Genomic DNA, 12,386 nt, shown 5'->3' with positions numbered 1-12,386 from the left:
TCTTAGTTATTTCCTTACGGATATTAAAACACGGTGGATTTTCTTCCCTTTATGAAAAATTTAAATGATCAAAACCGTTTAAAATGGGAGGAAAACCTAGAAATTGGCACAAATAAGAATAAAGACAATTCTAATTCTGATCAAAAAGGACGTGTTGTGCCTGTTAAATTATAACTTAAGAAAATGAAACTGTCCAAAATATATGCGAATGCTGCATCCTTCAAAACCAAACTGCATTTCGCTCACATTAGAAAATACACTGTCATCTAGTGGTCAAGTATTACACACTGGAAGCATGAATTCAGTTAAATCTTTATTTAGAAGGATATATTTATGATACTTTTCCAGCATTGACATTCCACATTATCTCGACAGCTTTAATTTGCGTGTATTTTATTCCAAATGACGTCAAGTTCCTGTTTGATTTTATTGTGAAGGATTTCCCTCATGCCACATTTGCTTGTAGGTGTCGACTTCCTGTTTCCAAGTGCATTCCAGGCGCGTTATCAGATGACCAAAATAACGCGTGAGGTAGCTGGCAGAATATTTTTCCTTTCATTTTCCTTTCATTAATGAAGTTATGCTATAAAGTAATTTAAATATTTTTTTGTTTTTTTGTGTGTATTAGAATGAATCACATTTATCTATATTTGTATAACAACAAAAAATTGTTCTTGTATAATACATGTTAATAATAATAATAATAATAATTTCCTTTGTATTGTCATTCTTTGTAACAATGTACACAGAACGAAATGTCGATACACCTGACCCGTTGTAGCGAGCCGATGCAGCCGCAGCCAACAGAGGGCGCCGCCATTTTACCAATTATGTTGGGCACGTTACAAAGTAATCAGCTAGAGTTACTCACTACTGCGTCCAAAAGGTGACTGAGTTAGTAACTGAGTTAGTCTATAGTAAAAGTAACCAGTTACCAGGGAAAGTAACTATTCCCGTTCCTCTAAAATGACGTTGCATGTCAAATAATTTGAAATCTTCAGGTAGTTGTGTTATAGGACGATACAATATATATTACACCTCACCAGCAACATATATATCCTATACTTGAAGTGCAACGAGAATAAACAGTAAACAATATGATAACAATCAGTTGTAAACAATATAAGTAACTTCAATCAGTTAAATCTAACTCGACTGGTCCGTTGGAGAGATGGGAATTCCGACTCTTTTTAGAGAATCGGCTTGGTTCACTAAAAAGAGCCGACTCTTTCGGCTCCCAAGTGGCTCTTTAGGTTGTTTAATCCTTAAATTATTATTTATTATGTTTTATTATGAATAACTTAAAAAGGGGGAAACTTAGGCAAAATTAACACTTAAAAGCTAACATTGAAAAACACAAAAAAAATTAAATTAAAATACTTGAAAATCTACAGAGAAAAATACAAAATACAAAATAATAAATGTCTCCTATTTCATCCGGGTGCGGCAGTGGCTCAGGAGGTAGAGCGCTCGTCTTGGGATCAAGAAATCGCAGTTCGAATCCCGGCTCCTCCGTGTTACATGTCGAAGTGTCCTGGGGTAAGACACTGAACCCCTAATACCCCAATAAGCAGGTTAGCGCCTTACATGGCTGCACGGCCGCTATTGGGAAATGTGAAACACACTGTAAAGCGCTTTGGGAAGTCTTGACTTGAAAAGCGCTATATAAATGCAGATCATTTCATTTCATTCATTCGGACATTGTTTTGAACCTGATAAACCCCTAGATGGCAAAAGCGTTTCAGTGTATCTTTTGATGAAGGTAAAAAAAAATAAGCACACACATTTACAAAAAAATATATAATTAAACATCCTTATTCCAAGGTTTCTACACCCCTTTCATGGACAAATTCAATCACTTTTTAAGGACTTTCAAAGCCAATTTTACAAATTCTCCAGTTGTCTTTTGCGGAACCACAATTATATTCACGATTTACAAATGCCATTTTTTAATTTTGCGTACCTGTGGATCCGAACAATACATGTGTATATATCTTTGGGACAAAACTTTACCCACATACCATAGGTGTTGCGTAAAATGACAGTAATATGTAGCTTATATTTTCAGTAACAGGATTATTTTTCCATTTCAATTGACGACTGGAAAACACTACCTTTATGTTTTTCACTGGCCAATAATAAATGTTGATATTGTCAGAACCATCACAAATGGTAGACCCAATCGCGTAACGTTTACTCACAAGTTTATTGAAATATAGAGGAAAGTCAGCGCCAGCGATCCGGTGCTCGCTAGACGCGGTAAACAAGCCGTTCACGGGATTGGAGCGTGTTTTGAATGCGGAAGTGGATCTGGCGCGGGAGATTGTAGCGTAGTTAGACAGATAAACAGGTCGTTAGCCGGGACAGGAGATTAGAACTTGGTCAGGGTCAAAAAACGGGTCGTTAGCCGAGATCGGGAGATCAAAACTTGGTCGGGGTCAAAAAACGGGTCGTTAGCCGGGACGAGGGATCAAAACGTGGTCAGGGTAAAAAAAAACGAGTCGTAGCAGGGGGCCAACGGGGAAATCAGGAACAGACGAGTGGAAAACATGTGACAAAACGGGACTGACGGGAGTCAGAGTCAAAAATGCTTGCCTTGTGAAAACAGAGGTTCGTTGATGGACTGACCACAGGCGAGTGAAAGGACTGCCGTTAATCACGAGGGAAGAAGAAATGCAATGGCAGAGAAAAGTGCTGGCATACTTTTTAAGCAGACTTGTCGTAAAACATGGCAACAGTTTCAAGCATTTACAAGACTTTATCCAAAATTCAATCACTTTCCTATCCCAGAAAATACAAACATAAAATTCAAGAATTTTCAAGCATTTCAGGAACCTGTACGAACCCTGTTATTCTCAAGAGTCCGGCCTCATGACTCGCCAGTTCCCGTTTCCCCTCGTTTGAACTGCAACGGAATAAACAGAAGTATTAAAAAAACATTTTTGAAAACGAGACAAAAGCAACCGTAATTCTTTCTTACCGCATTCTTGAACAGGTTTCCAGACTTGGAGAAGATGCTGGGTTTCCTCAGGCTGAGTTTTCCGAATTCTATGCCCTTGGACTCGGCGCTCTGGGGCTGAGTTGGGTTGGGTGATGCAGAAGAGGGTTGGGAGCGGGTGTAAGGCTTGGTTATTGGGTTACTCTGGTGGGGGCTAGGGGTGTAAACTTGGGGAGGGATATAAGGCTGAGATGGCACAAAAGGCTGAGATGGCACATAAGGTTGCGAGGGCGCGTAGGGCTGAGAAGCGGCAGGTGCAAAGGGATTCGTAGATGCAAAAGTAGGCACGGGATCCGGTGGCGGTGGCGGAGGCGGGTAGATCGGACTGTCCAGTAAAGTGGGCGGAGGCGGAGGCGGGAAGCTCTCCTCGCCGTCCGGCATGTCATCCTGCATGGCGCCCAAGTCGTAGTGGCGCTTCCTAAGTTCGCCCAGGCGGACTCGCTCTTGCTCGAGTTGACTTTCTAACTGCAGCACTCGAACCTGGCGGCCAAATTGAGAGAGTTAAGACCAAAGGAAACGACAAGGCTGGGAAGAGTTGTTGAGACCAGTGGTCCGAAACCATTTCTGTGTTTTGTTGTACTCTTTCCCATTTAGCTCCAATACAACACGTGGTACTGTGAGTAAAAATAGAGTAATGATGAGATAAAATCGAATGCCTTTTTCAATGTCATCTACATTCAAATTAGGTAGGGATTCAGTGCCATTATGGCCACAATGCGGGTTCCATTCCATTTAATCCGATTTTCAGGTCAGTGGTATTTGTTTACTGATCAATCAAGCTGAAATACAGCAATATACTACTGTGAAACTTAACATCCACTTATGTTGCCCAGCAAGTCTTTGTGCCTTTTCTCCACGTGTGTTTGTTATTGAAACTTTAAAAACTCTTTCTGTGTACTATCCTTTTGTGAATATCTCAAAAGTGGGCACTTGCTGCTTGTACTCAGGTGTGGCTTATGTATGTACAACATATTTTTCCTTGAAGAAAATGTATTGTGTCTAGCGTATAGTCCAGAAATTACAGTATGCTGCCATCTTGTGACTGATAGTAGAATTAAACCCCGAATAAACATTAAGGAGAAAAAAGTAAATATGGAGCACCAGAAGTGGTCTGATTAAAGCTCCAGTGTGTAATAGTTGACCGCTAGATGGCACTAGCGTGCGATGCAAACAAAAACCAGCGCCACAGAGCACAGTGAAGCAGCAAAATCCCAGACAAACACGGCGGCGACCTTTAGGTAGGGATTCTACTATGTAAAAGAAATACACATTTCTCGACTTTGATGTTTTACAAAAATTAACTTTGGTATGATAGTTCATGTGTTTTTGACTAGTATTCAAATAAATGTTTTTTTTTACATAATGACATCTTTGTACCCCTAAGAGGCACTAAATATTACACACTTTCCCTTGAAAAGTAAAAAAAAAAAAACACCTGAGCCTCCATTTCCTCCTTTTTCAGCTTGATGCGTGACATTCCAGAAAAGTCCATCGCTCCTGCAAAGAAAAAGTGTCATGATTACCGATGCGATTCACCTGTGCCTACTCATTTGGCGCAAACCGCGGCGGGTTCTGATTGGCTCCCTGTCACTATTTGAACCTTGTCCTGTCAGTCCGTCTGCAAATCTCCGTGTATACAAGGCAAGCCTTTTTTGACCCCGACTCACGCCTGTCCCGTTTTTTGCTCCTGTTTTTCTCCCGCTACGACCTGTTTTGATCCCGACCACGTCTGCTCTCCCGTCCCGGCTTACAACTCGTTTACGACCCTGACCAAATCTTGCTCTCCGAGTCCCAGCTACCGACCAGTTTTCCGCCCCTGACACCGCTATCGCTCGCTACAGAAGATCCACTTCCGCGTCCGGAGCACAATCAGAGTACGAGAGCGACTTGCTTCCCGCGCCCAGCGAACATCAGATCGTGGGCGCAGCCCTTTCTCTTTCCTCCAATAAAACTTGTGAGAAACGTAACGCGATTGGGTCCTGTTCCGGTCTGGTCCTGACAAAAAGATCCCTCACACCTACAACAGTCACGGTGATGTTCCCGTAAGCCGTTTTTCTCACCTTGATCGGTAATCTGCTGCTGTCCATGCTTTGTGGAGGTGACCACCACGGCGGCCATGTCATTCACGTGGCGTGAAGCCTGCTGCAGCGTGGACAGCTTCCTGTTGCCTCGCTCTGCTTTCACCTGGGAGAAGATTGCCGTGTTAGCGTGCTAGCTTGTTTGGTAGGATTCAGTGCCATTACGGCTGCAATTGTTCATTAAATGGCCGGCTTTTGTTAAAATGATTTTGACTCTGGCCTTTCCTCGACTCATTTTACCACTCAGTAGCTTTTTCCCCTCTGCCCAGTAGCATGGGTGCTACAAAGGCCCTGTTAAGAATGTTTTTTTTTTACCGTGTGGCCCCTGAGCTAAATTAAGTCTTGCATTCCCGATTTAAAAGCGGCAGGCAAACCTTGGAGGCGGCAACCAACTGCGCGGTACTGGCGGCGATCTCGTGGGAGCACGCGATAAGTTCCTCGTACGTCCCGTTGTCGGCCACAACACGGTCAGCCGACTCTCTGAAACCGGCGATGAATGACTCAATCGGAGATTACAAAAACCATTTGTGGGTCGAGATGCTCACAGTAGCTGTGTGGCGCCCCAGCCAACCGCTTTAGAGGCTGAGATCAAACCCTCTGTCCAGCGGGAGTTTTTGGCGTAGAACTCAGTGATGGAAGCTGCTCCCTGGAGTAAAAAAATAAAGACAGAACACTTGTTTTGAAATGCAGGGTTTGTACACATTCTTCATGGCTAAATTCAGGCACTTTTTAAGAACTTTCAAAGCCGATTTTCCAATTTCTCCAGTACCATTAAAATAAAAAATCCAGTGTTCATCATGTATTTTGCAGAGCTACAATTATATCTGAGATTTAAATCTGTAATTTTTCATCTTGCATGTGCATTTTTCAAAACATGATTTTTAGTTTTTGAGTAAATCACGAATATATTTGTTTTTAAGAAAAATGTATCCCCATATAAGTGTAGGGTGAAAATGTAATATGTAGCTTGCATTTTCAGTTGCAGGAAGTTCTTCCCATTACAATTTACCACTGAGAAACGCTTACCTTTTTATTTCTCACTCACATTTTGACAGAGGTTTGATTCCTCCATCATACAGCTACACAAACGAAAAATATACACAATTGACATACCCATAAATAACAAAGGAAACAACAACAAAACATTTTAATAAAATAAAAAGTGAGGTGTTTAGACATCAAGTAAAATTGTGTGATAAGCTTCCACCTTTTCTCGAATTGATCTAGTTTCAGTTGAAGTCTTGCAGTGATTTTTTTCCATAATGTACATTTGCTTTAATTTGTCTCTCCATTTTTTATGTCAGGAGGTCGTGGTTTCAGCCAGGACACTGTGATCATTTTCTTTGCTACCAGAAGCATAACCTTTAGTATATATTCACGTTGACCGGTCAATAATTCTTCTGGCAAAATTCCTAATACATAGGTCACTGGGTCCAACCTCAACTCCCAACCAAGAATTAATTTTATTTCTGTCTGAATACTTTTCCAGAAATTTAATATTACAGGGCAATTCCAGAAAATATGCGTAAAATCTCCGACCCTCCCACAGTTACGCTACTTTTTTGAATGGCTCGTAATAAAAGTCCATAATTGATATGTAATCTTGCACTAAATTTCATAGTGCTGTGTTTAGGTGTAGCATGCAACTGTCCTCTTGGGTGTAAGGGATGGTGATGCTTCATAGAAAAATCCTGTCCATGCTAAGGACAGCAGCAGTTAATCAAGAGGGATGAAGAAATGCAATGGCAAAGCGAAGCCACCAGAGAGCATTGTCGGTGTCACTTTTAAGCAGACTTGTTGAGAAACATGGCAACAAATTCAAGCATTTGCAAGCACTTCACCCACAAGTCCAGTACTTTTCAATCCATGAAAATTCAGCATTTTCAAGGATTTCAAGCACCCGTATGAACCCTGATTAAAAGAAATAAGCTGGTTTTAATGATGTATTTCTCAGAGCCATTTCTAAGTGACCCCAAACTTCTGAAAGATGGTGTACATGTATATAGTTCGTCAGAGAGAAATGAGAAGAAAAGAGGGAGATTTGTTTTTTCAAGTAAACTCTTAACATCTTTTTTGATGATCGTGGTGCAAGTTATTACTTTTATGGTTAAAATTTCTACTGGATAATAAAAATAATAACAATAACAATAATAACAATGACACACATAATAATTATATAGATAATTATATTATAATAAAGATGTACTGTAAAGATCATAAAATCAAAAATGTACAAATGTATCTTATTATTATTTGTTTTTGAATGGTTGATACGTTTAATTAACACGTTTTGTTGGGGCACTTCAAGAGAATTATTATTAAATAAGATGAAAATATTTCCTCATGGCAGTAAACATTCATTGCATATTTCAGTTTTTCAAATTAGACGAAATACTTTCCCAAAAAATGTAAAGATAATTGTGAAAATTGCACCGCCACAAATAATATTTTTTTATTTTTAACTCAAATTATTACTTGTTTGTGTTTTTTTTTTTTTTAATATGAATAACAATAGCAAAACCAATGACAATAACAATAAAACGTTTTAAATGCAAAAAATTAATTTAATCGCATTCATAAATATTATAACTTAAAATTAAATTGTCACGGATGCCCATTGCCCTCACTTGGCCCCGCCCGTTTGGCTCCAGCTGCGGCTCGTTGCCTAATTAGCTTCCCTCCTATTTAAGCTCAGTGCTCTCACTCACCCCTTGTCAGTCCGTCAACAAACCTCTGCACTCGCAAGGTGTGTGTTTTGACTCAGTCTGGTATTGATCCCGTCTGTCTCGCCCTGTTTGATAACTGACTCCAGTCCCCATTGTCTGGTATCGATCCCGTCTGTCTCGTGCTGTCTGATACCTGACTCCAGTCTCCAGTATCGGGTATCGATCCCGTCCATATCGTCCTGTTTGATATCTGTCTCCAGTCCCCAGTATCGGGTATCAATCCCGTCTATATCATCCTGTTTGACATCTGACTCCAGTGTCTGGTATCGTATCGATCCCGTCTGTCTCGTCCTGTCTGATATCTTGCTACAGTCTCCGCTATCCGGTATCGATTCCGCCTGTCTCGTCCTGTTCTATATCCTGCGCCAGTCTCCAGTATCGATCCTGTCTGTCTCGTCCTGTCTGAGATCTGACTCCACTCTCCAGTATCCGGTATTGATCCCATCTGTCTCGTCCTGTCTGATATCTGACTCCAGTCTCCAGTGTCTGGTATCGATCCTGTCCGTCCCGTCCTGTTCGGTATCGAGCTTGTCTGTCCAGTATCTGCTAGTGTATCTGGTATCGATTCTGGCTCTCCCGTCCTGTCCGGTATCGACCCCGTCTGTCCGGTATCTGCTTGTGTATCTGGTATCGATCTCGTCTGCCCCGTCCTGTCCGGTATCGACCCCGTCTTTCCGGTATCTGCTTGTGTATCTGGTGTCGATCTCGTTGGCCTCTGGCTTCCTGTTTCCACGCCGGACTTCTGTCTTTCTTCTTCCGCCCAGCGATTGCCGAATCACTGGCGTTTGTGTTAATATGCATGACTGCCCCATTCCCGTAAAAGAAAGCTTGTGTGAAAACGTTACGCATCTGGGTCTTGCTCCTGTTCTGGTTCTGACAGAAATTATGAATATATAATGAAAATATTTCTTTTGTTTCTTTGAGAAGTTGTAAACATGGCAGCCCAACATTTCTGAGAGTCTTGGAACAGATTAATCGTGTTTCAATTCATTTCAATCGGAAAATGTGTATTGTTTTACAACTTTTTCATGATACAACGTCACTGCTGGAACCCATTAAATTCCTAAATAGAGGTACCACTGTATATGCATTCATCTCACCCTGCCTTCTTCCACAATGTCCTTCTGGAGATCTGTAGAAGCCGTCACCAGCATGTGAACAGCCTGCAGGCACATTATAACAAATTATACCAACTTCTAAAAAAGGGGAAATGAGTGATGTCTACCTTCATGAGGTCAGAGCAGGACCCTATAATGCTGTGAAAGAACACACATGTTACAATGAAGGTAAAACAAAAAAAAGATATATCATTTGATTATTCATCTACCTCTGGTTGACTTCCAACTTAAGGCCACTTGTGTCTCTTCTGGCCTGGGATAAAATTTCCTATAAAACACAGAAAATAATCAGAGTTGTTCCGTCTCACCATCCGTATGGGGCCACAAACAAGTCTGATGTAAATGTGATTTTAAAAATGATGGAAAATTTGTGTCGTCTGTGTGTGCTCCCATGTCTCACATCCATACGCAGGACAGCTTCCTCGATGGCAGTGGAGGTGGCGAGCATCTCCTTGTCCACCATACTTCCCAGCTCCTCCTTGAGGACATCCTGCCCCTTGGGACGCAGGTCCTGACAATGACAACAAGAAGAGAATTCCAATTCATGCATTTTAAGGTCATACTCCCCAAAGCAATGCATGGGTCTTGAATGAGCCATATACAGTAGACTGTGGAATAATTGAAATCCCCCACCTGGCCCAAGGCGAGAATGCGTTGTATGGCGTAACGTATAGCGGTAGAGTCGGCTCTCTGCAAACTGGCCTGCAGTTTCAAGTCCTTTAAGAACTGAAGGCAGTTATTGGCGCAGTCCCGACAGCTGTCAGTTAAACCTGCACCACACACATTTTGCATTTTCCACACAGACATACTGCAAAAGAGCCCAGTCCAGCTATACATTCCATTTGCTGGCAGGGGGAGCAGAGTACCGAATATTCTGGACTAGAGTGCATCTGACGAAAAGCCGCATGTGCAAATTTAAGAACGAAAGTCAATTTTGGTTAACATTTGACTACAAGAAGACAATGTATTGCCTAATGCGAATGAAACCATTACCAAATGAGCACAGCGTAGCAGCAAGATGCTGGATAAACATGGCTGTGACTACTAGGTATGGATTCCGTTATGCAAAGAAAATTTCTCAACCTATATTCATAAAAAATAACATTGGTATGATGGTTCATGTACTTTTGCCTATCATTCAGATAGATTTTTATTTACTAAATGAAAGTTTTTTTACTACTAGGAGGCACTAAATATTACACAGTGTCTCTTTAAAGGTGACATGTATCGTTGAGATGTCCTTGAAAAAGTTAAATGTTTTTTCTATTAAGTATGTGTTAACAATGTCCAACTAGGTTTAAAGTTTTTTTCCACTGAGCCTCGCTGCTCTTGGCTTACGTTTTAGAAAACGGTTCAGGGCAAACTCATTAGGTATAAGGAATGGAAGACTTGGGGGAATGCTGCAGAGTGACGTCATGCTCATCCCAGCAGCTTAACGGCAAGAGAGACGTTCCCCCAGTCATGTGTTTTCGATTCATGTCACCATTCGAGATGGTGATTACAAAGATGAGCACATATTTACTACAGCGTGTCAAGTAAAGTCATGTTTATTTGTATAGCCCTTAAACACAAGAAGTCTCAAAGGGCTGTACAGACTACTATTACACCATTCCCTGATCTCGTGAAAAGAAAACGGGAATGAGGCTTACGTCACACAGACGTGTATTTATTTTTCTTTGTCATTGGGGGTTGCTGCAGTAATCGACTAAACTGCAATTGCTTGTCCTTGTTCCTCGTATATTAAAGGAAACTTCAGCGACCTGACATTGAGGCAGATGATACGTAGAGGTGTAGCATTTATGATACATAACTTCCACTGCAGTTTAATTTGGATGTATACATTTCGGAACTGATTTTTGGCTGCAAAAGTCGAAATATTGTGATTACTGTATGTCGTAAATATTGAATAAAGTAACTATTGTCAAACCTCCTATTTGGCTCGTCTTATGTATTATATGAATAAAGTTGGCAAAAAAATTTACTAATATCTCATGAAGCAATTCTTCCAGACGTCACCGAAGTGTTTTGTACGGGTATTTCTTAATCATTTCTGAGCTATTAGCATCTAAAGATAATAAAGAACAAGCCACACCATATAAACCCTATAAAACGGTACCTGGTATTTTTACCTGAACACTTAAAAAGGTGCACCCCCCTAAAAAAAAAAAAACTGAAGCTAAACTTGAACCATTTAGAGTATCAGCAAAGTTTTGGTCTCTTTTTGAAGACAGCACAAGTTTTTTCCTCTACAATCAAAATCAGTTTAGGTTTTGGTTGGTTGATTGGATCCCTTCCCCACTAGGGTTGTAGGGACACCATTTCCTGTGGTGTGTCTTGGGCAAATACAGCCTGGTGGCGCCCATCCCTCTCCAGGCCAACAAAGGTTTCCACCCGGTCTCGAACGGGGGACCTTTTGAGAGTTAGGCGAATGTGCTAACCATACTGGCACGAATTTATGGGAGTTTGAATGCACAAAAAACAAACAGATTTTGACTCCACCTATTTTTTTTTCATATATCTGCCTAGAAAATTAATGTAGAGGGTTGATGGAACTGAATAACACAACAGGATTACAGCCCAGAGGCTTCCTGAGCTTCACGTCAAATTTGACAACAATACTACAAAAAAAGAACATTTTACACATATTTTCCTAAGAAGAGGTGCAGGCGGACCAAAAGTGGCATTTGGCTGACCCTTTTAGAAAAGGCTGTAATTGGTATACATGTCTTACCCATTGTTTGTGTTAACTGCATGCCCTGTCTGCAAATATGATTTTGTCTTACAATGTTTTGTATCATTCGAATCTGTGGAAACTCCGCATTCTAACCGTATATAACATGGAATACTTTGAAGTTCTTCAGTACAGATTTAATTTCCCCCGACTGTGACGCCACTTGCCCACGGGTGGGCAGAAGAAACGGGAACGGTGTAAAACGTAGCAATAAAAGTAGCTGCTCGTAGTCCAGAATTTACAGTAAGTCTCTAAGTCTTACGGTCAGCCTGGTCGGTTGGAGCCGAGTGTGATGTGGCGCCGCCGTTTACGATGGTGTCGGCCGCCAAATGGGAGAACTGGGTGACCGCTCGAAGCAGGGCGCTGGCGTCTGGGAACGATAACATCGTCATTTGTAACAAAAACACACCAGTTTGGTGCAATAAATAAAAAAAGAATACACACAAATATTGAAATTAAAGGCCAACTACAAGAACAAGTAATTTATGAAAAAATAAATACTATTAATCAATTAACCCCCATATTGTGTTAGGAATCACCACCACTAAACGTTGTTAGCTATTGTTGACAATTTTGACCACCACTTTAGCTAATACAACATTCTAAAAAAACATTGTATGCATCCATAACCATATATTCCCGTTGTATATTGATTTAATGGCCCCTGAGACACATCAGTTCTTACATTTTAGAACTTTGAAACGGGTCACTGGAGACTCTTACACAACATAAAAG

At 40.9% G+C, this 12,386-nt stretch overlaps 1 protein-coding gene across 1 annotated transcript in view; it reads right to left on the bottom strand.

Moving 5' to 3' along the window:
- Positions 1-2,738: 2,738 nt before the first annotated feature.
- The window catches only part of hip1ra (huntingtin interacting protein 1 related a), a 34,945-nt gene continuing 25,297 nt past the window's right edge, over positions 2,739-12,386 (bottom strand). Inside the window, exons 22-33 of the mRNA XM_088319638.1 lie at positions 11,914-12,021; positions 9,554-9,690; positions 9,321-9,431; positions 9,130-9,188; positions 9,028-9,058; positions 8,903-8,965; positions 5,622-5,722; positions 5,451-5,556; positions 5,059-5,182; positions 4,434-4,495; positions 2,981-3,478; positions 2,739-2,905 (exon numbers count right to left, since the gene is read on the bottom strand). Of these exons, the coding sequence (XP_088175764.1) occupies positions 2,870-2,905; positions 2,981-3,478; positions 4,434-4,495; positions 5,059-5,182; positions 5,451-5,556; positions 5,622-5,722; positions 8,903-8,965; positions 9,028-9,058; positions 9,130-9,188; positions 9,321-9,431; positions 9,554-9,690; positions 11,914-12,021 (1,436 nt within the window). The 3' untranslated portion in view covers positions 2,739-2,869. The remainder of the gene's footprint in view (positions 2,906-2,980; positions 3,479-4,433; positions 4,496-5,058; positions 5,183-5,450; positions 5,557-5,621; positions 5,723-8,902; positions 8,966-9,027; positions 9,059-9,129; positions 9,189-9,320; positions 9,432-9,553; positions 9,691-11,913; positions 12,022-12,386) is intronic.

This window comes from Urocampus carinirostris, chromosome 16 (assembly GCF_059441175.1).
Source record: "Urocampus carinirostris isolate Australia breed hairy pipefish chromosome 16, RoL_Ucar_1.0, whole genome shotgun sequence".
NCBI classification, from domain to species: Eukaryota; Metazoa; Chordata; class Actinopteri; order Syngnathiformes; family Syngnathidae; genus Urocampus; species Urocampus carinirostris.
This window is presented reverse-complemented; position numbering and strand designations above follow the sequence as displayed.